Source organism: Calypte anna, chromosome Z, assembly GCF_003957555.1.
Source record: "Calypte anna isolate BGI_N300 chromosome Z, bCalAnn1_v1.p, whole genome shotgun sequence".
In the NCBI taxonomy this organism is placed as follows: domain Eukaryota; kingdom Metazoa; phylum Chordata; class Aves; order Apodiformes; family Trochilidae; genus Calypte; species Calypte anna.
In genome coordinates, this window is record NC_044274.1 from 46,811,074 (window position 1) to 46,838,266 (window position 27,193).

General features: G+C 43.2%; 1 protein-coding gene across 1 annotated transcript; it reads left to right on the forward strand.

The window, feature by feature from the left end:
- Positions 1–2,119: 2,119 nt before the first annotated feature.
- On the forward strand, positions 2,120–13,860 carry ENC1 (ectodermal-neural cortex 1). The gene is made up of 3 exons (XM_030467815.1): positions 2,120–2,385; positions 7,076–8,888; positions 12,558–13,860. Exon 2 carries the CDS (start codon positions 7,088–7,090, stop codon positions 8,855–8,857), a length of 1,770 nt encoding a protein of 589 aa, XP_030323675.1. The 5' UTR covers positions 2,120–2,385; positions 7,076–7,087; the 3' UTR covers positions 8,858–8,888; positions 12,558–13,860.
- Positions 13,861–27,193: the final 13,333 nt, after the last annotated feature.

Genomic DNA, 27,193 nt, shown 5'->3' on the forward strand with positions numbered 1-27,193 from the left:
CCTGGGATAGGCTAGGCCACCTTTGTTTTCTGTAGTGTCAAAATACAGATTGGCCCATCTACAAAACTGGCTTAACCAGAACTGTGTTTAATTGTGACCTGACTTAGTTCTTAGACCAATATAAGGCAGGACAAAGACTTGTTTTGGACCAGGTTAATTTCTTGAGTGTTATTTCCATGCCAGCCGTGCAAGCATTCTAAATGTGTATTCTAAAAGCTGTATTCAGCCAGAACGACTTAAGTTTTAACTCCCCTGAAGAAAGGAGCAGAGAGAGGCAGTTTGGAAGGTGTCACCTCCTGTGTGCACATTCAAGAGAACTGCTGTTGTGGTTTGTAAGCATTCCAGGTGTGGAATTACAGGCAGTGGACTATGGAACTCCATTTTCTTCTCCTTCTCTCTCTGCTCCCACCAGTAGCATGACTTCATGCAGTGCATGTGTGACAAGCTGCATGCACAGAGAAGGGGCTGTCTGGCTGAGTAGTTGTTTCCCCAACAGATGATGTATAGCTTCATCCAATCATTCTGCCCTGATTAACTTCAACAGGTTCCTGGCTTTATGGAGAACAAGGAAGATCAGTACTTCATCTGGTCACTATCTTAGAGGATTATTGTCTCATTCTGTTCCTGCAGAGTATTGACCAAATCTGCATGCTCTGGGTAGCCGTGCAAGCCTTGTGTGTTGTCTTTGCTACAGACCTCATTTTTCAATGGCTTCTCATAGCCACACTTAACATTAATTTTACAGTTTAGATATTGCTGACTGATGGATTAGTTATGTTACCCAATCTGTCCTAGGATTTCTGGTTTAAACTCATGGTGATAGTCCTGCTGGTTAGAAGTTTGTTCTGAAGTATGAAGTAATGTGTCTCTGTGTTTTTAATTGCAAAGGATAGTACCGTCTGACTTTCTGACACTAGGCTATGAAATGTTTACCATAGTGGAATAACCTGTAAGGGCAAAGATCTGGGTAGAATCTCTGCAGGTTCTGTTGGGGGAAAATGGGAGGAAACAGGATCAAGGCATTTTATGGGAAATGTTATGAAAGGAAAAACCTGCACACATAAAGTGAACAATCCAATCTGCAACAAAGGTTGAACATTCACAGTCTAAAACAAAATCCTCTGGAGATACATGACTCAAATGAGCACGGATGCCCATGAACACTCCTTGTGTAAGGTGGCTTACAATTTCCAACAGCTTCTCACACCTAAACAGCTTTGAAGCATACTTTATTACATACAGATGTGCAGGATTTTTTGACCTTGCAATCTGCAACACTTCTTGTGGTAATCGAACAATACCACAAAAAATAAGTAATCTGAAAAAAAAAATCACTGATCTGCTCCCTGTTAAGCCATGCTCTTCAGTCTCTCTTGAATCTCAGATGTGTCCTGCTGTACACTAAGTGTGTACTTACTCACAGTCCCTGGAGTCCAGCAACAAGAATGTAAGTAAGCCTCTGTGTGCCAGTGAATTGCTTGCAGGGTTCTCTTTTAACAGATATATGGGTGAGATTTTATTTTCAGAAATGAATTAGTTCTCCTAGCTATTGTATGCAATTGGGAGTTTCCTCCATGTGGTAGTAACATAATTATTCTTATCTTCCTTGGAAAACCTTTGACTAATACCATTGATTTAACTGGTATGAGCAAATGGCAAATTAGCAACGTGGACACTGATACAGCATCCTGTATTTTTCTGGTAGACAGCTGCACTACAAACTCCATCATGTAAACACTTATGAGTAGAAGATGTTTAGTTTTGAAATCCGCCTTTTGCACAAGTGCATTTTTCTCATACTTGTTTAATTGGGAAATAATTAAGGCCAGACTTAGCTCCGTGCTGCTTTAGCACTCTTAGCGCGCTGCTACGAAGCGGCAGCTCTGTGAAGGCCTCTGGAGAGCGCAATGGAAGCGCGGTGGCCACAGCTCCGCGGGCATGGGCGACTCGTCCGCCCTGCAGCCCCCTGCGGGACAGCGCGGTGGCACCGCTGCGCCTCTCCCGCCGCCGCCCGGGCGCTGCCCGCGCTCTCCCGTCCCTCCCCCGACCGTCACTCACCCACTTTGCATAAACGCTCCTCCCGCCCCTAGCCCATATACCCCTTCTTCGTGCCGCCGCCGGGACAGAGCTGCGGCCGGCGGTGCCAGCAGCAGCCGGCCCCTTCTTCTAGCCCGTCCGCCCGTCCCTCTTCTCTGCCTCCCGCCCTCCTCCCGTGTCCCGCCTCCCGCCAGCGGCACCACCTCCGTCCTGCGCTGCGCGGCTCCCGGCAGCTCAGCCTGCCCGGCCGCCTCTCCTTCGGACCACCGAGCCGGCAGCCGCTCCCATCCCATGCGCGGCGCTGCGCGGAGGCAGAGGGACATCCGCGCTCGCCCGGGAGCCGCTGCTGTAAGTCGGTGCTCGCCGACCTGTTGCAGCGCCGGCTGCGGGGACAGGCGGGTGGGCAGCGCGGGTTGTGGGGGGCGGCCCGTCTTTGCCGTGCGTTTGGCGGCGGGGGACGAGCGGGAAGCCAGAGCTACGGAATGCTCGGGGCAGGCGGGACGAGCTGGGTCCGCGCCCGCGCAGCGCTGCGGGCCCCCCCCGGCTTTAGCCGGGCTGATCCGCCGGCCCCTGACCCTCCGCTCGGGGACCGTCGCCCCATCCGCGGGCAGCGGCGCGGCTGGTGGGCAGGCATCCGCGGTGTCTGCTGCGTGCCTCCGCACACCGTACGGAGTGCAGCGTTGCTCGGCAAGTGCCGGCTCCTGTTGGGAAGGCTGCCTCGTGGGCTTGGGATTCCTCCTCGGGGCCCTAGGAAGTTCGGAGCATCGCTCCGTGGTTGTGGGTCAGGGCAGAGAAGGGGAGGGAGGGAGGAAGGAAGGAAAGGAGGGAGGGAGTGAGGGGAGCGAGCGAACTCCTCGCAGCTCCCGGAGGTCGCTGCGACGCTGCTGTCCCTGCTGTCGTACAGAAACTTCAGCACGTGGTTATTGCTCGGTAAAGGAAACCAAACGCGTTTTAATTTATTATGCTGCTTCTTTATCAGGTTGGGAAGAAAACGAGCAGGTTTGGTTATTTTTTTCAGAGATGGAGTTGCTGAGGCGTTATTGTGAAGGGTACTCGGTGGAATTAAGCGTTGGGTTTCTTTGCGTGTGGTGAGCAGTAGTGCATTCCTAGCAGGAGAAGCATGTCCTGCTTTCCGTCTCGCTGCAGGTCTTAGGGAGCCGCTGAGTTTGTGCTAGAGGACTTCAGGCAGGGTCAGGGTTTGGCTCTGTAGCCGTCATAGTATCACTGCAGATTTAGCAACTGAAAATGGTGCTGGTTAAATGAATGGGATGTTGAGCAGATTTCCTCTCCTTCAGCTGTTTCACTGATTCTAGACAAAAACGCAAGCACCACCGTGCAATTACAGAGTCGAATTACAATGAGCCTGCATCAGGGATGTGTCACTAATTTGAAAATACTTTTCATTTGATTTAGGCTGGGACCTGCATGTTGCAGAGCTGCTAAGCGGGGCCGCCAGTCTTGCTTAGTTTTCAAGTAGTGTTTACAACTGGGCTGCAGTGAAGCAGCCTGTTGAGGTGCAATTATAAATCAAAATCTTGGTTCAACCTCTTTTCCTAGATAAAATCTGTATTTGTAATTTACTGACCACTTCTTTTCTTTTACATACAAACACTGTTATTTCCACGGAAAAAATGCCTGAAGGGAGTTGACTCACATTATTCAAGATCAGCATTTGCTCACTGACTGTAAATTACCTCTGCTGAAGTATTTGGGGCTTGCATGATTTCCAACTCCAAATAAAGAAGCTAGATTGTCATTTATATATTTTAATATTGTCGTAAGATTAAGACTGATCTAATTGTCAGAAACTGCAAAAGGACATGATTACAGAAGCACTGCCTGTCAGTAAATTATGATAATTGCATGTAAGGGTGTTTGCCTAGTCCAAGTGTGAACTCATCTCAGCAATCACATTGGAGGAAAAAGATATGTATAGATAAATATCTTTGTTCTGTTCTGGGAAATATGCTAGCTTATCTTAAATGTGAATTGGCATACTTTGAATTCTTCTTAATAGATGATATTGTGGTGATAAATGCAATGTTATCGGAACAGTTGCAGATGACACATTTGCTGCTCTTTTAAGTGCTTCCTAAGAAATGGCATTGCTCACTGAAAGACCAAGTCTTCTGCTTTATGGGGATGAAACCCTTGAGTGCCTTATTCAGTAGCTGTTTCAGAGTGGCTTTTAAATTAATTTTTTAAATTATTATCTTTTACAGTGGGGTTTGTTACTATGTCTGTGGGTGGGCTTGAGTAATGTGCAGTGATCTTGATCTTCCTCTCTGCATCTGTAGCTTGCTAGCCTCCAATGTATGCATAACTGCAGGGTGAGTTTTTTATGTTTGCCTCTATTTTATTGTGGTTATGGGCTTATTCTGAATGATGCTGAGCAAGTGGTGTTCATGGGAGTATAGAGCCCGCTGTAAGATCTGAATGCCGGTGTTTACAGTCTCCAACATGAACTTTACCTGCCCTGGTTTTGAACTCTAGATGCATGGTAAAAGAGAATTTTCATTATACTCTGAGGGAAAAGGAGAGGAACGGTGTTTCTGTAGAGATCCGGGCATGCCTAGATTGTGGTGTCTACACATTAGCTTAATTGGGATGGAGAGCAGGGGGACAATGATCTTCATATCCCAGTGACTCTTATTGTCTCTGATCAGTGGGCGTTTAGCTCCTTTCCTGCTCCCTGGCAAGGAAACTTTGCAGGAGTGTGTCCTCAGTGTGAGGAAAGCCAATCTGCAGAAATCCAGTGCACTGCATTGTAATTGCATGTGAAATGGCCAAGTGCCTGGAAAAAAATTTAAAATTTGGTAGTGGGCTCTTTGCCAGTGAAGGATTCACCCTTCCTTCTGTGTCTATGTACTAGTATTTCAAGCCATGACCCTTCCTTTAATCCTTCAGTTCCAGCAGGTTTCAACCTGTATTATGGTCACTATAATCTTTTTGGCTATGGAGTAAGTGGGTAATTTTACTCTAAGATTAGTGCTCAGGACCTTTGAATGCCATCTGAGTCTGTATTTGCCAGACAATACAATTGCATTAAAGGTAATTTAATTTTCCTCATAGAAGGATTTGTGTGATGAAGATGTACCAGCCTCTTTAAGTTGCTCTGAGCTTTGTGCTAGCGCTTTTAGGATGTTGGCCTAGGGAGCATTTGTAAAATACTTTCCCAAATTTTTGCACCGTGTAGCAAGACATATACTCTGCTTTGTGGCTTTGATGGAAAGGATTTCTCACTCTTTTTTGAGGATTTTGGATTGAGCACTGTGTGTCTTGCTTGTTCTTTTCCATCCCAGTTGTTTCATCTGCAAGTCATGTTCCAGATTAAAGGAAATGGGCTGTTACTTCTGCAGCAAGATGTCTCTTTCTGACTTAGTTGATATTGGTTTGAGGGGCTTTTTTGCTGTGGCTGAAGGAAAGATGAATGACAGGCTTGCTGTCTGATGTGACAGATCAGTTATTTTGGATGCTAGCACAGCTATCAGAACAATGTTACTACCTGAGCTGCAGTCACTCTGCATGCGTTGTGTATTCCATATGCACAAATCCTTCTATCTTGGAGTCTGCTGCCCAAATTAATTATTTATGGTTTCAATTTTGTTCAAGATTCTAGTAATAAGAATTTCTAAAAATCCCATATATTTTTAAATATATTTTTAAAGCTTTTAAAGCTCTGTGTCATCTTGAAGCATGAAATGTGAGGATAGATTTGTACAATTCTGTACCACTTAAACATGCTGAGTAATATGAAAATATTAAAGTCCATGAGGGAGGGAAGTATTTCCACAATAAAAATTTACACAGGTGGCCCCAGGTCTTTGAGCACTGGACACTTGCCAGTTAGGCTTTTGTCCTGTTCCTTATGTGAAAGTGCAGTAAAAGAGACTCTGGGCATGTAAATATCATCATTATTAAGGAATTTTGGTTCTCTTCTTTCTCCAAGCCTCCATTACTGTTTGGACAGATAGAAGTGAGATGATTACAGCAGTAATCAACAGCCACAGCTTGCACTATGCTGTATATGCTTCATCTCCTACTGCCTCCACTGTGGCTTGTTGGCTATTAGCTATATATGCCTGCCAGAATTCCTTCCTTTCCTTGCACTGCAAAGTGTTTCAACTTTACTCTTAATTAAATCTGGAAACTTGCTGTTGTAATCTTACTGATGGACCTTCCTATCATGGCAGATAATGTAACACTAACCTCCAAACAGCACTGTGCTTTTGTTAGGAAAAGGGTGGGAAAGATAGGTCTTGTGTTTTATGTCTCCTTGAAAACTTAGAATGAACCAATGGCTTGTGCTCCTGACTCTTGATCTAACTTCAGAGGTGATGCCCTGGTGGCTTCAGTTGTACGTTTTTCTGCTGACTCTGCCTGTGTAGATGCTGTATCACTTTAGCAGGCAGCTGCTGGCAGAGGTCAAGATGTAATCTCAAACATTCACTCATTGTATTTTTTTAAAGGTTTTGCTAGTGTAAGTCTACGATCGTTGCTAGGTTTTCGTTTTACAGTTCCTTTTTTCATTCTCTGCTGCTGCATATGGAATCATTATACCAAAGGGAAGCTTCCTAATGGGATTAGTAGGTTTTTGTTCCCCATGCAGTTTCTGACATTCCTTAGGTATTCTGTCTGGTAGCTCTTCCTGCTATGATTCAGTACAGGAGAATGTTTCAAGCATGTGCATGTGTATGTATGTAATGAATCAGCTGGTCTAGGCTGGGGAAGGGTGAGAAAATCAGTCCTGGTTCCTTTTCTTTATCCTCTGTCTTGCTTACTGTATTGCTGTGAAAGTTGGAGATCAGGTTTCCCAAGATAAACCTGCTCTTGGGCAATGAATTTGGAGTATGTAATTTATGAAACTCATCTTAGAAAAAAATAAACACATGCCAAAGTTAATTCTCTGTCCGCTCACCTGTAAATTAAGGATTTTTCCCCATTTGTAGTGAATAATAACTTTGGTGAATAAAACTTTTTGATATCTAAAAATAATAATGAATTTTACTGTCTTACTAATATTTTTTTTCCTTTATAGGTGTGAAAGAAAATGTCAGTCAGCATGCACGAAAATCGCAAATCTAGGGCCAGCACTGGCTCCATAAACATATACCTGTTTCACAAGTCATCCTATGCTGATAGTGTCCTTACTCATCTGAACCTTCTGCGTCAGCAGCGTCTCTTTACAGATGTGCTCCTCCATGCTGGGAACAGGTCATTCCCCTGCCACAGAGCCGTGCTAGCCGCTTGTAGCCGCTATTTTGAAGCGATGTTCAGCGGAGGACTGAAGGAGAGCCAAGACAGTGAAGTCAACTTTCATAATTCGATTCACCCAGAAGTTTTAGAGCTTCTGCTGGACTACGCCTATTCCTCCAGGGTTATCATCAACGAGGAGAATGCGGAGTCGCTGCTGGAGGCTGGTGACATGCTGGAGTTCCAGGACATCCGGGATGCCTGCGCGGAATTTCTGGAGAAAAACCTACATCCCACCAACTGTCTGGGCATGCTGCTGCTGTCGGATGCTCACCAGTGTACCAGGCTGTACGAGCTGTCCTGGAGGATGTGCCTTAGCAACTTCCAGAGTATCAGTAAGAGCGAAGACTTCCTCCAGCTGCCCAAAGACATGGTAGTGCAGCTTCTTTCCAGTGAAGAACTAGAAACTGAAGATGAGAGGCTAGTATATGAATCTGCTATCAACTGGGTCAACTATGACCTGAGTAAGCGTCACTGTTACCTGCCTGAGCTGTTGCAGACGGTGAGACTGGCCCTCTTGCCAGCCATATACCTCATGGAGAATGTGGCCATGGAGGAGCTTATCACCAAGCAAAGGAAAAGCAAAGAGATTGTAGAAGAGTCAATAAGGTGCAAATTAAAGATATTGCAGAACGATGGCGTGGTCACTAGTTTGTGTGCCAGACCCCGTAAAACTGGCCATTCGCTTTTTCTTTTGGGTGGCCAAACCTTTATGTGTGACAAGCTGTACTTGGTGGACCAGAAGGCAAAGGAGATCATTCCGAAGGCTGACATACCGAGTCCACGGAAAGAGTTCAGTGCCTGTGCCATAGGCTGCAAAGTGTATATCACAGGGGGAAGAGGGTCAGAAAATGGAGTCTCCAAAGATGTGTGGGTGTATGACACCCTTCACGAGGAGTGGTCAAAAGCTGCACCCATGCTGGTAGCTAGGTTTGGGCATGGCTCTGCTGAACTTAAGCACTGTTTGTACGTAGTAGGAGGACACACTGCAGCAACTGGTTGCCTTCCAGCTTCCCCTTCAGTATCCTTAAAGCAAGTGGAACAATATGACCCCGTGACCAACAAATGGACCATGGTTGCCCCACTCCGAGAGGGCGTAAGCAACGCAGCTGTAGTCAGTGCAAAGCTTAAGCTGTTTGCTTTTGGAGGTACCAGCGTTAGCCATGACAAGCTGCCCAAAGTTCAGTGCTATGATCAGTGTGAAAACAGATGGACGGTACCAGCCACCTGCCCCCAGCCCTGGCGCTACACAGCTGCAGCTGTTCTGGGTAACCAGATTTTTATTATGGGTGGAGATACTGAATTCTCTGCATGCTCTGCTTACAAATTCAACAGTGAGACATACCAGTGGACTAAGGTGGGAGATGTGACAGCTAAGCGAATGAGCTGCCATGCAGTGGCATCTGGAAACAAATTGTATGTGGTTGGAGGCTACTTTGGCATTCAGAGGTGCAAAACGTTGGACTGCTATGATCCCACGTTAGATGTGTGGAACAGCATAACCACTGTGCCCTACTCGCTAATTCCCACAGCATTTGTTAGTACGTGGAAGCACCTCCCCTCGTAATTGTGCATGTGTTGCAAGTACAAATAATCAGGTAAGAAATAGCACCTTTGATTTCCATTGTAATAACAACAAAACTTTTTCAGCATTAGCTTTGAGGAGGGTGAGTATATTCAATCCAGTTTTACAGCTGGAGCAGCTGAGACATGCATTCCCTGGCAGCTGTGAGCCAGGCGCCCCATCTGTGACAAAGCCAGATGCTGGAAGTAGTTTGTCACATACTTTGCACCCACTTCTCTTTCCTCATGATTTAGGTGTAAGATATTGAGCAAAAGTAACGTTTTAAAACTTGTGTGGAAATGCAGATAATCTTTTGGAAACCAAATTCTACTCTGTGTTTAAATACAAGATGGATGGCAAACAAGGGTTCTGTGCCATTTTCCCGACAATGGAGGGCAGGTCACACCGTGCACCTGGTAACAGTGCCCAGAAAGGTACTGTAAATTCTGATCTGAAGCCTGATAGTGATTTCACCTGAATTTCCAGGCAGACGGCATACTTTCCTCATGCAGACAGCCTTTAGGGAAATTTGCTATCTTAGGCACTTCACAACTAATTTTCTATCTCACCAGGCCAGAATGGTTGCATCTGCAAGGTGGCATTTGCTCCACTGACAAACTTTAAAATACAGATTTTTCAAAAGACTTATGGTCATATGTTGGATTAGCTACAGTGTTAGGAAGACATGTAATTAATATTGCTGACTGAAATAATTACTAGTCTGTAGCACTCACTGTTCCAAAACAATTTAATTATATCTAATGGGCCAAGCTCTTACTAGATGCAACTTCAGCATTGTATCTTCTCACAAGTAAATATGAATTTGGTCTTGCTTGGATCTCTGATTTTTAGAAGCAGGGGAGAAAAGGTTTTTAGAAAAAACCCACAAAAAATCTAGGTACCTGCACTTATTGCCAGTGTTTTCAAAAGTTGTTTTTTTTTTCATGCAGACTACAAACTATTACTTCAGTTATTACTAATTTTTCCTTATTTTTATCTTTTCTACAGTTCATCCCTGGAAATAAATCACTGACTTTTTCCAGAACTACTAAGCTGTGTATTTTCCAACAAATATGGCAGAGTCCCCTTATTGTTGTAATTTCCCCCACTCCCTGCTTCAGACTTAAGTGCAGAATCGCACTTGACACCAACCAACCAACCAACTATAGTGGCATGCTTAATTCTAAATAATCTTAAATCCTGCAAGTGATACTTTCTTTTTTTATTTGAACACTGTATAGTGTAACCAGCAGGGCAGGCACCTTAGTAGGAGCAAGGCAAGTAGATACAGTTGCAATAATCAAACAAGTTCTGCATTTCCGTCTAAGTTACCTAGTCCAGACTGTTAGAGGTACTCCAGAAAGGAGGGTTGTTCTTGCTGGGACAGATTATTTCTTTTCTGGTGTCCTTTGCAGCTGGAGACCTTGCAGTAAATGTAAACACAAACCCCAGAAGTCTTTGAAGCAGTGTAGATAGAAGTATATACCTAGAAAAGTAGGGCAGTCATTACATTCCTGTCTCTTTGGTACACAGAGGATTCATCTTGGTGTTTCTTTCAGCCAGCTGGGAGCTTTGAATGTGTAACATGTACAAGTTTGGGCCCATGCAGAGCAGCAGGTCAGCATAGAAATGTAGTGTGAAATTCAGCTGTGTTGTGCCATCTCAGCTGGTTGGTTGTCTTTAAGATGCTGCCCTCTCTTCTCGCTTCATTTTTTTCTAGGCTTACTTTTGGGGAAAGCAGGGCAAACCCTTGAGACTTACCAGAGCCTGGGTGCTGGGAGTAATTGCACCCCTGACAGCCAGCGAATGGAGCTCTTGATGTCTGTGCAGTGCCTTCCTCTCTAGCTTGCAACGAAGTCTTGACATCTTCAGTTTAATTTCTGTTATTACCGACTTTCAGCAGTTCTCAGTGTTATCAGAGCAGCAGGACTGAATGCCCGGACTCAGTTCTGTGCCAAGAAAAATATTGACTTATTCTTCTGACACTGACTTAATTGTTCTGAAGTTTACAGTACATGAGAGGGAGTGTTTTGTTTTGAAAAGGAGTCCTCAGAATGTAACGGTGCAAAAAGCTTTCATTTGCTTTGAAGAATCTTGTTTAAAGCCATTATTTTAGCATCACTAACACACAGAATAACTGGTTTAACTAGCACACAAGATAACTGGCTGAACACAGGAGCAGACAGAAATCTCTCTAATGTTGTGTGCTCATCCAGCAAGTAGGTTGGTGGGTTTTTTTTTTTACTGACTCCTGCTGCTTTGCCAGTGGGTGGGAGGGACAAAACGGAAATTACTTCTGATTACCCTCTGTTTTCATGGTGCTGTGTGGCCCCCGTCTGACAGCATTTAGGAAGACTTCAGCCTGCTTTGTCTATTCCTCAAACTTGGGGCTTTTGAGTAGGTTAGGCATCTATGTTATTTGTTTGGTTGGTTTCCCTGCTTTTTGGAGTTGCCTATAGCCTTTTTGAAGGTAATCCTGTGACAGGGAACATTGTTTTGGCTTCAGTATTGATACATGTGTTTCAGAGGGAAAAGTAACACACTACTCTGAAGAACCTGTGGAAAAGACTTCATTAACAACAAGTACGGAAACCTTTTTTTAGATGTGATGAAGATAATCTTTTTTTAAGCCCACAGTTGCAGAGGCTTGGTGCTGGGCTGTTCTGTAGGATTCTTTGTTTCCTGTGTATGTTCCTTATTTTTCTTGGACAGCACAGCTTGAGAGAGATGTGTGTTCAAATGAACTGAGTTCCCTGCAGTCTCTTTGCATTGCAGTGATGTAGGCTTTGCCTCCTAAAACCCTAGGAGTCCTGTCAGAAATGACTGTGGTGAGCTCATGATGGTTTGGAAAGGGGCATTTTAATATAGCTTTATGGTGACAAAGCAAAGCATAGTCTCAGCATCTAAAGGCTGAATGTTTCATTGAATAATCAATCTTTATAGAAGACTCTAGGATGGAACTATGGATGCATGGTGGACTGCTTTGTGAAAAGAATGAGGAAGGCTTCTGCTCTAATGAATATTAGATATGTTTTAAGTATGAGGATTATATGTCCCTTTCTATATAGTGAATAAATTCAATTCAGGATTCCTCCATGTTGAATGGAAACAATCGAATAAGACACCTTCACCTCCCCTTCCCCAACCAGGTTTCCCCTGGCCCAGGGACAGAAAAAAAACTCTTGAACTTAAGCATTCATGTCAGCTTTTGTGGAAGTTGCACTGTGTTATGTTTGCTTAAAACAAATCTACAAAGCTTTAACATTTGGGGCCAACATAGTGTGCAGGATGCAAAGCCCACCATATTAAACTGTATTGGGCTAGTTTGTTTAGGTTTCAAATGGCTGAATTTAAATCCAAAATATTAAACAGTATTTCTGAGGTCAGTAGGAGAGTTTGATGAGTAAGCCTAGTAAAATAGGCAGAATCTGACCCTAAATTATTATGTTCTTGAATGCATTCTTGATCAGTAGTTGGTATTGCACAGGAACACTGAGGTGGTGGTGGGGTGGGGAAGCACAGTGTATCCTAAGCCTAGCTTTTAAATTTTCTTTGACATATAACAAAAACCTTATGGTATGGCAAACCTATTTAAGTGTTTTCTCTCTCTCTCTCTCTCTTTTTTTTTTTTTTTTTTTTTTTTTTTTTTTCTTTCTTTCTTTTTTTTTCTTTTTTTTTTTTTTTTTTTTCCCCATTCTTTTAGTGTACTGCTTTATTTGGAGAAGAGAATTGGAACCTCAGATCTGGAGAAACAGTTTTAATGAAGAAAAATTGTTCGGCGTCTCTTGCATTTGAAGAAAATCATCTGCACCTTGTAAATTATCTAACCTAGACATGAAGGAATGAGAGGGGGAAAAAAAAAGTCTTAAGTGCTTCAGCACGTGGTTTAAATATAAATGGATGAACCTATGATCTGGTCCTTGTGCTAGTAATTATGGATTAATGCCAATATTAATCAGTCCTTCAAAAGAGAAAACCAGACAGAACTTCTGAGCTGTGCAGCACACAACACTTGATTTCCATGGACTCTGCTCTTTATATGTGAAATTTGAAATGGTTGTCACCTCTCTTTGTGGTGGTTTTTAAGTGCCAGCACCAGCTGCAGGGGAAGCAGGCCAGATCTGAACCAGTGAGATGCTGCTGTGAATGAAGCAGCAGCATTGCTGCTGAACCCTGCTGACTGGGGCTTGCTTGTCTGTGGGCAGTGCCCACAGCATCTCTTAGATCCCACGTTGCATTGTCCTGTGTGCAGTGGGTGACTCTCTTCTTGACATCAAATGGCCCAGTGGTGAAATGCTTTAGGAACAGTGGGAAAAAAAAATTACGTCCCCCAAATGCTCCTTGTTCTCTTTCCTCCCTGTATTTATAAGTAATTCAATCTGTCCCATTCTTATGTTACTTGTTGTAGAGATAGTTATTTATTGTTCAGTGCTTGCATGCTGAAACAATGCCTGTAATTGTCTTTGTGTTGCAAGGGCTTGTGTGAATTGTTGTATGTTTTGCACATTTTGTGATCTGTAATTTGCTCTGCTGCACAAAGAAAGAAAACTGTTCAGTAACAGTTGGAAGTGGGAAGGAGGTGTGGCTTCCCGGTCGGAAATGTGGGGATTACAAGGCAGGATCTTAAATTACACACATACTAATGGAAGAAGCCATGGAGGTCACTTTCTCAGGCCACCAGCTACCCAGGTGTGTCTTGTAGATGGTGTCCTTACTACATTTCATGTGTTGGTCATGCCTTTTGATTTCTAATCTGGAAACAGCCAAAATCTCTTGCAGCTCTCTCTTTGTGCAGCTTTCTGATAGCAACTCAAATACTGTGGAAGAGCTTCTGGATACCCAGCCCAGATGAAGTCATTGTCCAAAGTTATTTATTTATTTATTGTGTTGGAAGGGGTGCTTACGGTATAGTCACATTGACCTGAATGAGTGGAGTATGGTGATTCAAGAATAAAAACAATAAAACCTCAAGATGGGTTACTGATGAAGTCTTAAAAAAAACAAAAACAAAAAAATAGAAGAAAAAAGAAAGCAGTAATTTTGCACTGACTGGATTGCCTCACCCATCTGGATTTCAGATCTGAGTGTCCAGGTGTCAGAGACTCAAGCAATCTAGCAAAATTCTTATGGGGATATAAAATTAATTTCAAACCTCTAATCTTAAAAATAGCCTTCAGACTCTGCTGCCTTTTGCTTTCCTTAGGTGGGTGTTTTTAATGGTTGCTCAGAAGCATCGGTTACAACCCTGAGAAGCCAAACTTTGATTTTTAACTAAGCTTGTTTCTTATTAGTCTGGTCTTGAGACAGAGATGAAGCTACTCTTTTTCTTCTGGATTTCAGAAGCTTGTGTTTCACAGATGCTTTCTTTGCAGACCTTGTCATGAAGTATGTGTTTTATTGTGGTTTTTTTCCCATAAATGTTTCTGGAGCCCAGATTAACTGACACATTCAGTAACATGGTTGGTGTGTGCTGTGATAAAAGTAAACAGCTGCATGCATGCATGCAAAACAAAAATAGTCACATTGGTGATGCTTGCCTTTCTCTGTGTGGCAGTGATGTAGCTGTATTTGTGGAAGCTTTGTCATCTGAAAGTGTTTACACTGATCACTGGAAGTTTCTTTGTGCTACCTTACATTTGACATGCTGTTTGGAGTAGACCCTTATATTTCAGAGTATTTGGAGTTCTGTGAATACTGAGAGAACACTGAATAATTAGTAAAGGCATTAGCAGTTTTTTAAAAGGTGTTCAGCTAGACATGAAGAGTTTTAGTTTCTCTGGTTGAGTTGATTTCTTGAAATGATAGATTAAAGAAGCATTTAAGCCTGCAGCCTCTTCCGATCCTGGCCCCACATTGGTTCTTTTCTTTTACATGGCTTTTACACAGTAGGAAAAGGTATTAGGTGGGGTAGGCCTCCTTTCTGTGTTCCAATACTTACACAAGTGGCCCAGTTGAAGTAAATAGTCTTGAATTGCTGTTGCCTTTCATCTTGTGGGTCGCTTCTGGGAGTGTAAAGGGATCCATAAAACCCGACTGCAGTGCTTTGCATGTCCTCTCTCCAGTGACTGCATGAGGCACAAGGAAGTGAAGAACGGGGTCCCCAGGAGCCCCTTTGTTTGAATAAGGGCTTACATGTTTGAGACTTGCTCTCTCCATCAAGCTCCTTGGAGTTCAGATGTGAAGCTGCACTGCATCTAAGTGCTTAGCTTGTGAAATCTGTTCTGCAGCACCACGGAGCTTCCCAAAGTGGGATGGATTCTCTGCAGCTGTTACCAAAGTTGTGGTCTGCTTTCAAGTCCTTGATTAATTCCTGTGTGTAGGCTGAAGGAAGTTGAAGTCAGGGTGGGCCTCTGGCCCTGCAGGGAATATGCTAGGCTCTTGCTCTGTGAATTGATGTGGGGATCCTGCCTAGTTACTTGACCGTTCCAGTCCTGCAAAGCACCCCATACTTTGAAGCAAATGCAGTTCACAGTAGAGTGCACACAAAACCCCTGGCATAAGACAGGAAGGTTCCTTTTATTTTGCAGGCTGGTTGCTGTAGAAACATGTAACAAAGAACAGCCTTCCTCTTCTGGTATAATTGTGCAGCCCCTTTTCTCTAAGTCTGACACCTGTCTGAATAAGAGTGATTAGAGCAGAATAATGTTCCCTTTCCTGGCTGTTGAAGATGTGGTTCATGTGCTACAAGAAAACTGTACAAGTGAAGAAGTAATGTTATCTATGTTGTGTCTTTTTGTTTGCTACTACATCTTAACATTTTGTAAAACTTGCGTGGCTTTGTTATTTTGTTTTTTGTTGTTTTTTTTTTTTCACAATGTGAAACTGAAGGTCAATAAATTATTAGAGATTTTCTCTCCATGCAACATTTATTTTAAGTGTTGTCTCTTCCTCCCCCCCTCCATCCCAAAATGCTTTGAATCCTTTATAATGTCCTTTTCATGTCCTTTAAATAAAAGCACATTGAAAACATGGAGTTTAGTGCTTTGGTTTAAGCTTCTGCTTCAGTTGCACTTGCCTTTCCTTTGTTCTTTTCTGCTGCTGTTACTATGATCTCTATCTCAAAGTTCAGCAGTTAAAACTAGGAGAGCCTCAAAACATTTAAGAACAGGAAATGCAAGTTTGTTGGTGCTTGCAGCAGAATTTAGCTAGTGCCTGATATGACTTGGAAGTGGAATTAGGCATCTTGAATCTTTCCTAATTGTTCTCAAGGCAAAAAATGCTGGCTGTGTGTAAACATTGTAGCTGTTCTATATCATGCACACAGCCAAACTCCTTGATCTTTTGAGCTCATTTACATTTTTTTTTCATTATTATGCATACATATAAATATATTTAAATTATATTGATTTTTTGTATGGCTTAGCACCTCTCTGGCCTTAAGGTGTTAATGACCAATGTCCTGGTCTAAAATAACATCATGCCAGTGGCATTCAGGGACACATCCTGAAAGTGCAGTTGCTTAGGTCTGCTAAGTACTGACCTGCAGTCCTCCCTAGAATAGGATTTCCCTTGAGTGCACATCTGTCACGTTGGAACAAAGGAGCAGGGCCTGCCTTCATTGCTTGGGTTGTTTCACCAGCTATCATCTCATCCCTTTGCCTATACAGCTCTGAAGATGAATGTAAAAAAGATGGGGGTCACAGTGTAGTGCAGCAAAGATGCTGATGCTTTGGCTGCCATCACTAGCCTATGTAGTGTGTGACGAGTAGCTCAGCAGCTGGGTTCCTGAGGGCGGTTCTGGAAATGAAGTTGTAGTGCTTGGTTAGCAGAGACAGGCAAGGCAGTAGCAGTAAGTATTGTTTCCTGCAAGAGTTAAGTTTTCTGGAATATTCTAATTATCTTTATTAAAATTCCTGCAGCTGCCCCTTGAAAGTGAAAGGCTTCTTTGGGGTGTTTATTTGCCCAGAAGAACCAGGGTCATGGCATTAAGTTAACTTCCAGGCCTTAGGCACTGCTCAGTCAGCCTGTGTTTGAGGTGTTTGCAGTCAGTCTTGGCTGGAGGAGTGGGAAACATCTTTGAGAATCTTGAGATATGAAGGATGTTGGAAGAAATCAGCCTTACCACAGAACAGAATAAAGTTCAATCAGTTGCAGTGCTCATTGAAACCTCTTTACTGGACAGCAACCTGCCATGTTTGGGGTTTTTTGTTTTATTTGCATTTCACCAGGGCCTGGGATGCTCACAGCATTGCTGGGGATGAGTAGAGGGCTGTAGACTGACTTATTGGTGTCATTTTAGGGTGTCAGGTTACTTAAATTAGAGGACTTTAGCCTGGTCATGGATTCAGACTCCCTTTGTTTGGCTCTGAATGGGGAAGACTTCTCATACTGGAGAATTTGAAACAGAAAATTACACTTAGATTTGAAATAGCTGATAATCTGTAAACTAGACACCTGCAATGCATTGGCTCTATTCACAGTAAGTGTGAATACTAAATGCCTGAATGAGTAAAGGAATCAGCTCATCAGCACTGAGTGGGTCTAGCATACCTGGGTGATCAGCCCTGAGTGGGGAAAGTCTCAAAGGCTCTATGTACTCTTATACCAGTAAATTGAACTTTCCTGGGAACAGTCCCTGGCACTGAAGCTGGCTGGCATAGGACAGCCTAGAGCTGTTTGAGCAGCCCCTTGTCCTGGCAAGGCTGGGTGGCTGCACATGAGCTCTTTTGGGGTGGTGACCAGAGTGTGCTGGCACCTGAACGCTGTCCAGGAACGCACTGGAAGAGGGCAAGTTTGCAGGAGCCAAAGATATGTCAGGGGCTCTTCAAACAATTTAACAAAACTGACAAACACCTTCCAGTGCCTGGGAATATTGCTGAGTGTGGTTTCATATATTCTCATCAACACAGCCAGGGTGTCCAAGTAATGTCACACTTAGGTACTGGCTTAGAGACTGGAAGTTGTCTGATCCAGCATTAGTCACTTAAATTCTGGTGAATGTAGAGGAAGGAATGCTGTCTTTGAGTCATCTGGACTTTGACAAGTGGAAAAGATGGATCCAAAAGAAGTGGAGTCATGCTACTGCTTCAAATGCCATGACTTGAAGCTTTGGAAGTGTGGAGAGAAAAGGGCAGGAGTGTCCACGTGTGTGTAAAGAATGGTTGGTGTGACCAAAAGTAGAAGGTGGAAGCACTCTGTGGGCTTTGCAAGCTGTGGCATGGTGTGTTCTGGTTTCAAAAAAAAAAGAAAATTGGGCAGAGCTCAGTCACAAAGAAGCAGCTGAGGTGTCTGTGTGAGAATGCCTACATGTGCACATAACCTTGGCTATCAAATACCAAATGAGAAAAAAATTGTCTGTTTTGTTTTAAAAGATCAGTATCCTTAGCTTTGCCAGCCCATCATCCCTTTTGATCCTTACACTTCTTTAAGAAGCATAATTTGCTCCCCTCCCTGATGTGTGTCATGGTTTAGGCCCAGGTGGCAACACCGAACCAGGCATCTGCTCATTCACTCCTCCCCACATTTTGGGATGGGGAGGAGAAAATCCAACTAAAAGCTCCTTGGTTGAGACAAGGACAGGGAAGGTTCACTCACCAGTCATGGTTACTCGACTTGGGGAAAAAAAGAAATTTTATTTATCACCAATTAAATCAGAGCAGGACAAACAGAAAACACAACCAGATCTTAAATACCTTACCCCACCCAGCCCTTCTTCCTGGGACCAAATTACTTCACTCCTGATAGTCTACCTCCCCCTACCCTCAGTGGCTCAGGGGAAAGGGGAACAGGATTTATGGTAAGTTCATCACATACTGTTTTCTGCTGCTCCTTCCTCCTTCAGGGGAGGACTTCTTACAGCCTTTCCCCACTCCAATGTAGGACTTGTCCCATGGGAGAGAGTCCTTCACAAACTCTTCCAAAGTGAGTCCCTGTCACCAGGTGCAGTCCCTCAGGAGCAGACTGCTCCAGCACCAGTTGCCCAGAGAGTCACAGCCTGCTTTGGGAACATTCCCCTCCTTTGGCACAGGGTCCTCCATGGCTGCAGGTCCACATCTGTTCCACCATGCCCATCCCCATGGGGTACAGGTGACAGCTGACATCTCACCACGTGCTGCAAGGGACTCCCCTGCTTGGGCACCTCCTCCCCTCCTTTCTCACTGACCATGGTGTCTCTTTCCAGGTATTGGTCCCACTTCCCCCTCTTCTCTTTCCTGAAGATCCTATAGTTTCCTTCCCCTCTCTTGAATATGTTAGTTACAGAGGTGTATCCACCTTGGCCTTGGCCAGAGGCAGCTCCAAATTTTGGATCTGTGGGACTTTCCAGGATCTTCTCACAGGATCCCTCTCCTTGTGGCCCTTCTGCTAACAAAACCCTGCCACTCCAACCCAACACAGTGTGAAAGGTTGTGATCTGAAATGGTAATCTGGTCTATCATTTCTGTATGTGTGTGCATATACAAAAATTGACAGAAACAAAAGTATTACAGGAAAATAACATGTTTGTTCAAGTCTTTATATTTATGTATGCGTGCACCATAAAGCAAAGTAAAAATCCCTCAGTGGTATCAGATTGATACATGACAGGACCATTTGCACTCTGCGTTTTTAATAAAGGTCTGCCAATTTTAAAGTGTCACTATTTGTTAGACACTGTATGTTTAAGTACAAGAATCACCATTAAGACAAAAAATGTATGTAAGGCTTGATGGCAAATAAAAACATGTGGTTAAATAAATTACAAATCTGTTTCATAATCATGTTTAGGCTATGCTTCTGGCCCAAAGATGCTCTGACAGTCTCAGGAAACCAAGTTAGACAGTGTGTCCTTTTTTTGTGTGTGTGTGTCTAGTTACCCTAGAAACCATAATCTTTATCTCTGAAGTGGTGGGGAGCTGTGAAGGAGGCAAAGCCACTGGAATTTCTGCCAGGATTTCTCCTAATCCTACTCTTATGTTATCACACATTTAGTAAATTACTTAAAGCTTGTGTACTAGATGGAGTTCATAAGGTATTTTGTAATCACTGTGTGGAATTTGTGGGTCATAGCATGCACTCTGATTCAGACACATAGTTTATGGTTGACTGTTACTTATTTCCAATTTGTATGTATAGAGTCTTAAACACAAACTATAAATTCAGAAATCTGCAGCTCTTTCCATCAGATTTCGACGCATCTTGTCACATTTCATTCCAACAGCAGGTTTGTGAGAGCAAAAATATTTAATCCCAGCCTTGGTTAAAGAAGTTGGTGCAAGAGGGAATTTGTTGAAGGATGCAATGGGAGTCGCAGCAGAGCCTCCTTGGGTTTCCCAGTACCTTCTCAAGCAAATGTGTGCGCTGTGCTGGTCAACCACATGTCCAGCTGCTTTGCAAGACTGGCTGTGAACACTCATTATTCCATTCCCAATATTAACTGGCTTGAGAAGTGGTTAAACTATTTACAGAGACATTGTCTCTCAGGACTAACAGAATTAGGGAGGACTTGCCACAAGGTAAACACAAGCAGGCTGGCTTTTTCTGTAGTGGCGAGGGACAATAGTTCTTTCAGACAGATGGTTTACTGTTTAGTTAAAGAGCACTGATAGGCAGTAGACAGGTTCTGGAAACTGTTGGCAGCAGAGTATTTACACAGATGTTTATACAAAATGTTCTCCCCCTCATCTTCCCTCCCAGTGTGGAGAGATGCTCTGCAAAAGACAAAAAGACGCAGGTTGGGCTTCTTATCTCAAAGATAATAAACTTCATTTCAGTTGCAAACCCAGAAATGTCTTGTCTTGCAGATACTGGGAAGAGTAGTGAAAAGCCTGGGCATCACTGTAAAGGGACTCAGGCAAAGAAGATTTTCTCTTGAGAGTGAATGGCTGGCTTGGGCAGCAGCTGAGCGAGAGGTCAGTGAGTAGGTAGAAGTGTCCCCGGGCACACAGGATAGCAGTCTGGCTTTCATTTCCATGCCAACTTAGCCTTTACTTTCTTTCACTACCACCTTTGCTCTTTCAACCCCTTCCTGTGTAAACTCCCTCTCGACCCCTGGCCCCAGCCCATACAGTTGGATGGGCAGAGCAGTGAATCTTGCGGGTGTTACGAGTGAGGAGAAAAGCTTTTGGTGTCATTTGCCTACATGTTGCCATCGGATGGGGTTCAGAAGCTGTTTCTCAGGGCCTGATAATTCAATGGAATATCTGTTTTTGTCTCACTTTACCTGAATAGCAGAACTTTAACCTCTTTTCCACATGACCAGTGGCTGTTAGCTGTTTACAATTCTGTTTGGCACAGACCTGTATCTAGCTGTTTCTGGTTTACTTTGCAAAAATCCTGAAAATACTCATGTCATAAGGTAAGATCTGATGTGTTGTGTTAGCTAGTGTTTTGTTAGCTTTAAAAGGGTTAGTCATCATTGCTGATGCACGTTCATTTCTGTTTAGTTGCCTTTCATCTTTGATTCTGCAAACAGGGTTCTGGAACACTTGTGTACATGCAGACACTCTCACAGGGACTGCCTTGCCCTGGTCATGGGTGTCCAAACACTCTTCCTGTTGCTGAGAGTATTTTATATTGGGAGGTATTAGCTACTTTTCATTTCCAGCAATTCTGTTTGAGTAGCTGAAACAATCCCCTTCTCCTTGCCTCTTAGCCAGATGAAAAAACCCCTTTTGTCACAGAGTGGATAAGTATGTCTTTCCTCACCCGATGTTTTTTTGTTTTTTGCAGATGCAGTTTGCACACCTTGTGATGGATGTTTGCTTTGCTATAACGTGACATCTTTTTTCAGAGAGTCATGTGGCAGCAGGAATGAAACTCACCTGCTTGTATCCTACTGGCTGCAGCACCACAGCAAAGTGGGCACTGTAGGGTGGAGAAAGATCCATTTGGGTAAAAAGCAGCCACTTGTGGGAGATGGTTTGGTTGTGCAGACCGAGTAGCAGGGATGGAGGCATTGATAGTGTAAGTGGTGACTGTGAAGCCTTTAGAAATACAGTTGGAGCAGATCTAAAGCAAAGCCTCCAAGAGTTTTCTGGGGTCCTAGAGGAGATTTTGTGGGGTTTCTTCAATGCTCACAGTTGGTGGATTATCAGGCAGGCCTGCAGAGAAAAGAAAAAAAATTTCTCTCACACTCTCCCTGTTCAGAACCATGGTATTTTTGTCCAAGCGTGTTCATTTTGTTAATCTCATTTGGATGTTTCCAATTAAAAGCTATTTTATCTGATGCTATAATAAAATGCTACTTCCTTGTTGAAAGCCTGTGGCTGTCTGTGGTCCATCGTGCTTTCAGGAAAAGGCAGACCATACTCACCTCAAGCCTCTGCCTCCTTCAAGGTCATGTGGAGCTGCTGCTTGGCTTTGCTTGCCCAGGCCCATGGACAGAAGGTGGGGAGAAATGGCCTTGCTGTTATTGCTGGCCATGGTGGACAGATGGCTCAGAGGTAATTACAGCCCCAGAAACTAGGGACGTGGCTTTGGATCCTGGCTCTGTGCTGAGGCTCAACTTTAGATAACTAGAAATACAGTTGCCAATATGCTCCGGTTTTGAGTTTTCTCACTCCTTGTGGCTTCTTTGATTCTTGGAAAAATGAGTAATTTATTTTTCTCCTGCTCTTATACCTTGTTGCAAGTTGCAAGAAGGGAAAATATTTATCTTTACAAAACCCCACATTTAAAACTCTGATACAGGCTTTATAAATACAGAGGTAAATTAGCTGGCTGTTTAAACAATTGTACAATGAAGGCCCTCAATAAGAATATTTAAATAAAAACATATGAGTAATTTTAACTTAGTTGGAATAGCAAAAAAAAAAAAAAGGATTAATTTTGATCTGTGAAATAGAGAGAGCTTTTTTCCCTATTTTTGTTGAGCTGTTCTGGTTAAAACGTGGCCTACAAAATGCCTCAGCTTTCCCCTTTCATCTCAGATACAATCTTTACTTTGAGAGTATGGCTGTGTGTGCTCAACTTCACACAGCTTGAATACTCCTGTTGAGTTCACTGTATTCATTCACAGATCATAATGTTGGTATGTGTAAGTTGCAGGATTGAGGCCCATGCTAATAGGAAACAATTTCATGATGGAACACTGCAGGGTACTGATATAAATGATTAAGGGATGGCCAAACCATTTAATTTTTCTATTCAGAGCATCAAAAAGAATGTCAAAAAGAGATTACCTGCTTCTAAAGATGCTTGAACAACATAACAGATGGCAACTTAGATGGCTTGGTAAACCATATTTCTGAGCATATAACTGGTACCATTATATTATAAAAAAAACAAAACAAAACACAGCATCTTTACAGCATCTTGTCAAGAATTTTATTGTCAGAGAGGGAAATGACATTACTTTTTGTTCTCTAAATAAATAAGAAGAGAGTAGCCATTTAGTGATCCTGACAGCCCACTCCAAGCGTTCACAGTATTTGAGAAGAACTAGATGTAAAAGTCTTAAAAAGTCTTTCTGTTCTAGTGTCCATATTGACTAGTGATCCACCTATTTGCTGGTGCTGTTGGGATGTGCTCAGTGAAGATGCTGTTACCACTGAGCATGTCTTGGGATGATGGCTACCACCAGGCTGGGGTAGGGTGATGTTACTCTAGTTCAGCAGCCTATGTGGACTTAGGTCCTTATAGAATACCTCACAGCAGTTGCAAGAAACACTGCAGCAGGCAGCTATGGCATAACTGCCTTTCCTGACAATATTATCTTTGCTTTTCTGGACACAGAAGTGTTTCCTTGAAGTAGTCAGGATTAAGGGCTGTCTCTCCCACAGCAGCTTATGATCAGTCTCAATTTCCCTGAGCCAGCAGCCACAGCTCAGGGAAATGCTCTGCCTCTGCTTGTGTCTGAGCCTGCAGCAAGGGACAGAGGATTTCAGCCCAGGACCTGTGCACATGCAGAAATTGGGAAATGGTGCATATAATAACTTTATGGGTTTATTAGTGTGAAGAACTGAAAAACAGTGTCCATGCAGCACATTCAAGCACCATCCCAGAAGGGCCGAGGGTGGAAGGGGCCCCTGGAGAGGGTGCAGTCCAACCTCCCAGCAGGCTACGCCACATCAAACTGTTCAGGACCATGTCCAGTGAGGTTTGAGTATTTCCAAGGATGGAGATGCTACCACCTCTTTGGCACTCTGTGCCAGTACTTTACCAACCTGGCAGTAAAATATTTACCTTATGCTTAAGGGGAATTTGTTTTATTTCATTTTGTGTGCATTGCTTCTTGTTATGGGTCACTGCTCTGAAGAGTTCAGCTACACCTCCATGCTCCCCCCATCAAGTCACTGACAACATCTTTCCATTCAGCTGTGTTCTAAAAACAGACAAATATTTCTCTGTTTTAAAATCATCTGCTAAAATGACATTATAGTGGAAAGGGCAAATTCACATGAAATAAAAACAACAGGAAAAATGTGGAATTTGCCTTGGCTGTGGTCATTATACACAACCATTCTCTCATACAGGTCTGTGTGGGTAAGGAGATCTCCAGAACAGGAGAATTTTCTAGGTAAGAGCCTTTGCAGATTCAAGACTCAGATTTATCTTTGTTCCCCTGTTCTGTGAATCGTAGCTACAACCTTCCACCTATTGTTTTGGTGCCCCGTGGTCTAAAAAAAAATCCCAACTATTTTTGAATAAAAAGCTATTATTTCTTCAGGATATCTGCTCTTAAAAAATATGCTTAAAGTAGATGTTACATGGTCAGGCTTTCTCTTTGAATTAAAAAATGTGATGACAGTGATGTGTGTTCTAGCTACAAAGGAGAATTACTAGGAGGATCTGATCAGTGCACACCCAACCCCACTTTCCTCTGGTCATACACAGTCTTTCTGCAGTCTTCCCAACAGGGTGACTTCTGTTCAGCAGCCACACTGGAGATGTTCAGGAATTGTAATCTCTCTGCCTCCAATGAAACCATCTCCAGCTTTCTGGAAATGTTGAATTTGGCATTTGAACTAATTTAAAATTTGGTTTTTATTAGCTTGAGAAACTTCAAAACCTCTTATGTTGCTATTTCTCTCCCCAAATCCATATGTTTTTTAAATCTATAGGAGTGTCTACACACTGTGAAAATGTAGCATTACAAAACCCTATGTTTTCTGGTCAGGATTGGTTCCTGGTGACATTTTCTGTTGGGTGTCACAGCGTGGTGCAAAGGGGATGCTTTGTGACCTCTGTATGCTCTGTCCTGTGGATAATGAAAGGATGAGGTTTAATAACTCTTCTGCTGTTTTGGCCACCAGAAAATGATGGTGAGCTGTGATGTGCTGCAGAGGGAAGATGGGACATTTTTAGGCACTGTTGGGAAACATACATTTTGGGAGAAACTGGAATGAAAAGAAAAAGTCTGCCTGTGTCCCAGAGGAGAAAGGTAGGGATGAGAAAGTGGTGGGATGAGAAAAGGTTTATGAAAGGTGATGTTTGTCAGCAACTTCCACCTCTTGATAGATGCTGGGCGTTGGAGTGACTTACACAAACAGGACAAGCTGTGCAGCATTGCACTTTGCTGACTTTAACCACAGCAGGGTTTGTGTTTTGTAGGCTGTGATCAGTTTTTTTGATCAGTGAACTGAGACATACCATTCCTGTTGGAGAGCATGCAATGAAGAGGTAAAACATCCTGTTGCAAGAACAGAATCAGCTGATCAATCAATAACATATATAAATCAGTAATATTAAGGAGCATGTGAATTTGCTCTGGCAGAAAGTGTGCCTAGACCTGTTGTAACAGTTAAGCACAACAGATTAGTGGTTTCATTTACTGGCAAACATGTAGCCCATGGGTTCTAGTTTGCTCAGCCGTGGGAAAAGACTGGGTTGTCAGTCCTCCTCCTTGCCAGGGCAGAAGTGACGACAGCTGAAGATTTACTTGTCTGTCACACTTCCCTGCTATGGATGAGAAAGGAGTCCAATGGGAGGATTAAATAAGCAGAATAACTGAAAGGAGGTATGTGGGGATAGCTGAGGCAGAGCATTTTGAAAGCTAACCTGGCTGGTAGAGAAAGAAACTTCCTAACAACCACAACTATGCAGAAGACAGGCAGAGGTACAAGCCATTGGAGACAGGAGACTAAGTCTTCTGGAAAAGCAAACTACTATGAAATAGTAGGAGTCAGGAACAAGACAGAGGGCTCTCTAAAGGCCAAGAGTGTGATTTTGTTCTTAGTTCCTGAGTATGAATACAACCAGCTTAAGGAACACGACCATACAAGCTGCCCTTGTCTCTGTAGGGTCCTTTTATGCAGCCTCTCTATCAAAATATTCAGCAAGATTTAAGCATCTGAACAAAAGGCAGCTGATTAAGGCACACAAAACAAGTTAAGAAGTTTTTGTATCAGGTTTTATTCTGGTTTCATGCCTACTGGTAGGTTTTTACAGTAGTTGAAGGCTGTCCCCATACAGCTGCACTGTGGTGTGTGGCTCCTGCAGTGCTGTTCTGTCAGATCACTGAGTTCTGCAGGTGCAAGGCTGGGAAGCTGGAGTCTGCATCTCCTCCCCAGCACTTCCACAGGAAGGTTAGGACCTCCTGTGCAGGGGACAAGTCTTTCATGGGGAGGGAATACTGAAGTGAGCAAGGGAATAAGCAAGAAAGGGTTTGTTAGAAAAACGTGAAATTAACTTCCTTTGAATAAAAGACCCACTAAGCTGCCTTTATTCTCACGTTTCCTCAGCTTCTTTAAACCAAAGCATAGCAGACTGTGTACATGTAGGCATGTATAAAAACAGGTATATACCTACAAAGCATCCCTTGCCCTCAGATGTCCTTTGCAACACCCACATGTGCTCAGCACACCACTTCAATTCACTGGGTCTTATGCTGACAAACATAGTGTAAGAAGCTGCTTAGGACAGAAGAGACATCTGCACTGAAGCTGAATAATTTCTAATCCTGGCTGAAAGGAAGAGAAATATTATCAAATTAAATGTTGTATTTTACAGTAAATAACAGCACACATACAGGGTCCCACATCTGTGGATGGTGGAGAATCTTTTTAACAGTAAAGGGGGGAAAACTGGCATGTCCCTACAGCATGCTGTGAGTAGACTGTACTTTTTCTGTTCATGGCCTGGAGTGGCTGAAAATCATATGGGAGTAGATAACATGACACTGAGTCTGAGGAATTGAGCATTACAGAGGGTCAGAGTGTACCAGATGAAGCACTGACTTGTGCATGCTGCTTCTTGTTGGTTTGAAGCTAGAAGAGGACTCACTTCTGTCCAGCTGAGTGGCAACTCATAGAGAGTTCAACAGCACCTCTGCAAGAACTTGCTTTTAGATGGATTAAAAAAATGTTTAAAGATCTTTGCTTTGGAAAGATTGATTTTGCACGTTAGTGATAGGATAGGCCCAAATATGTTCCTCTGGCTCTAATATCTATTTTATGCCCACTAAAATGGATCCCAAAACCC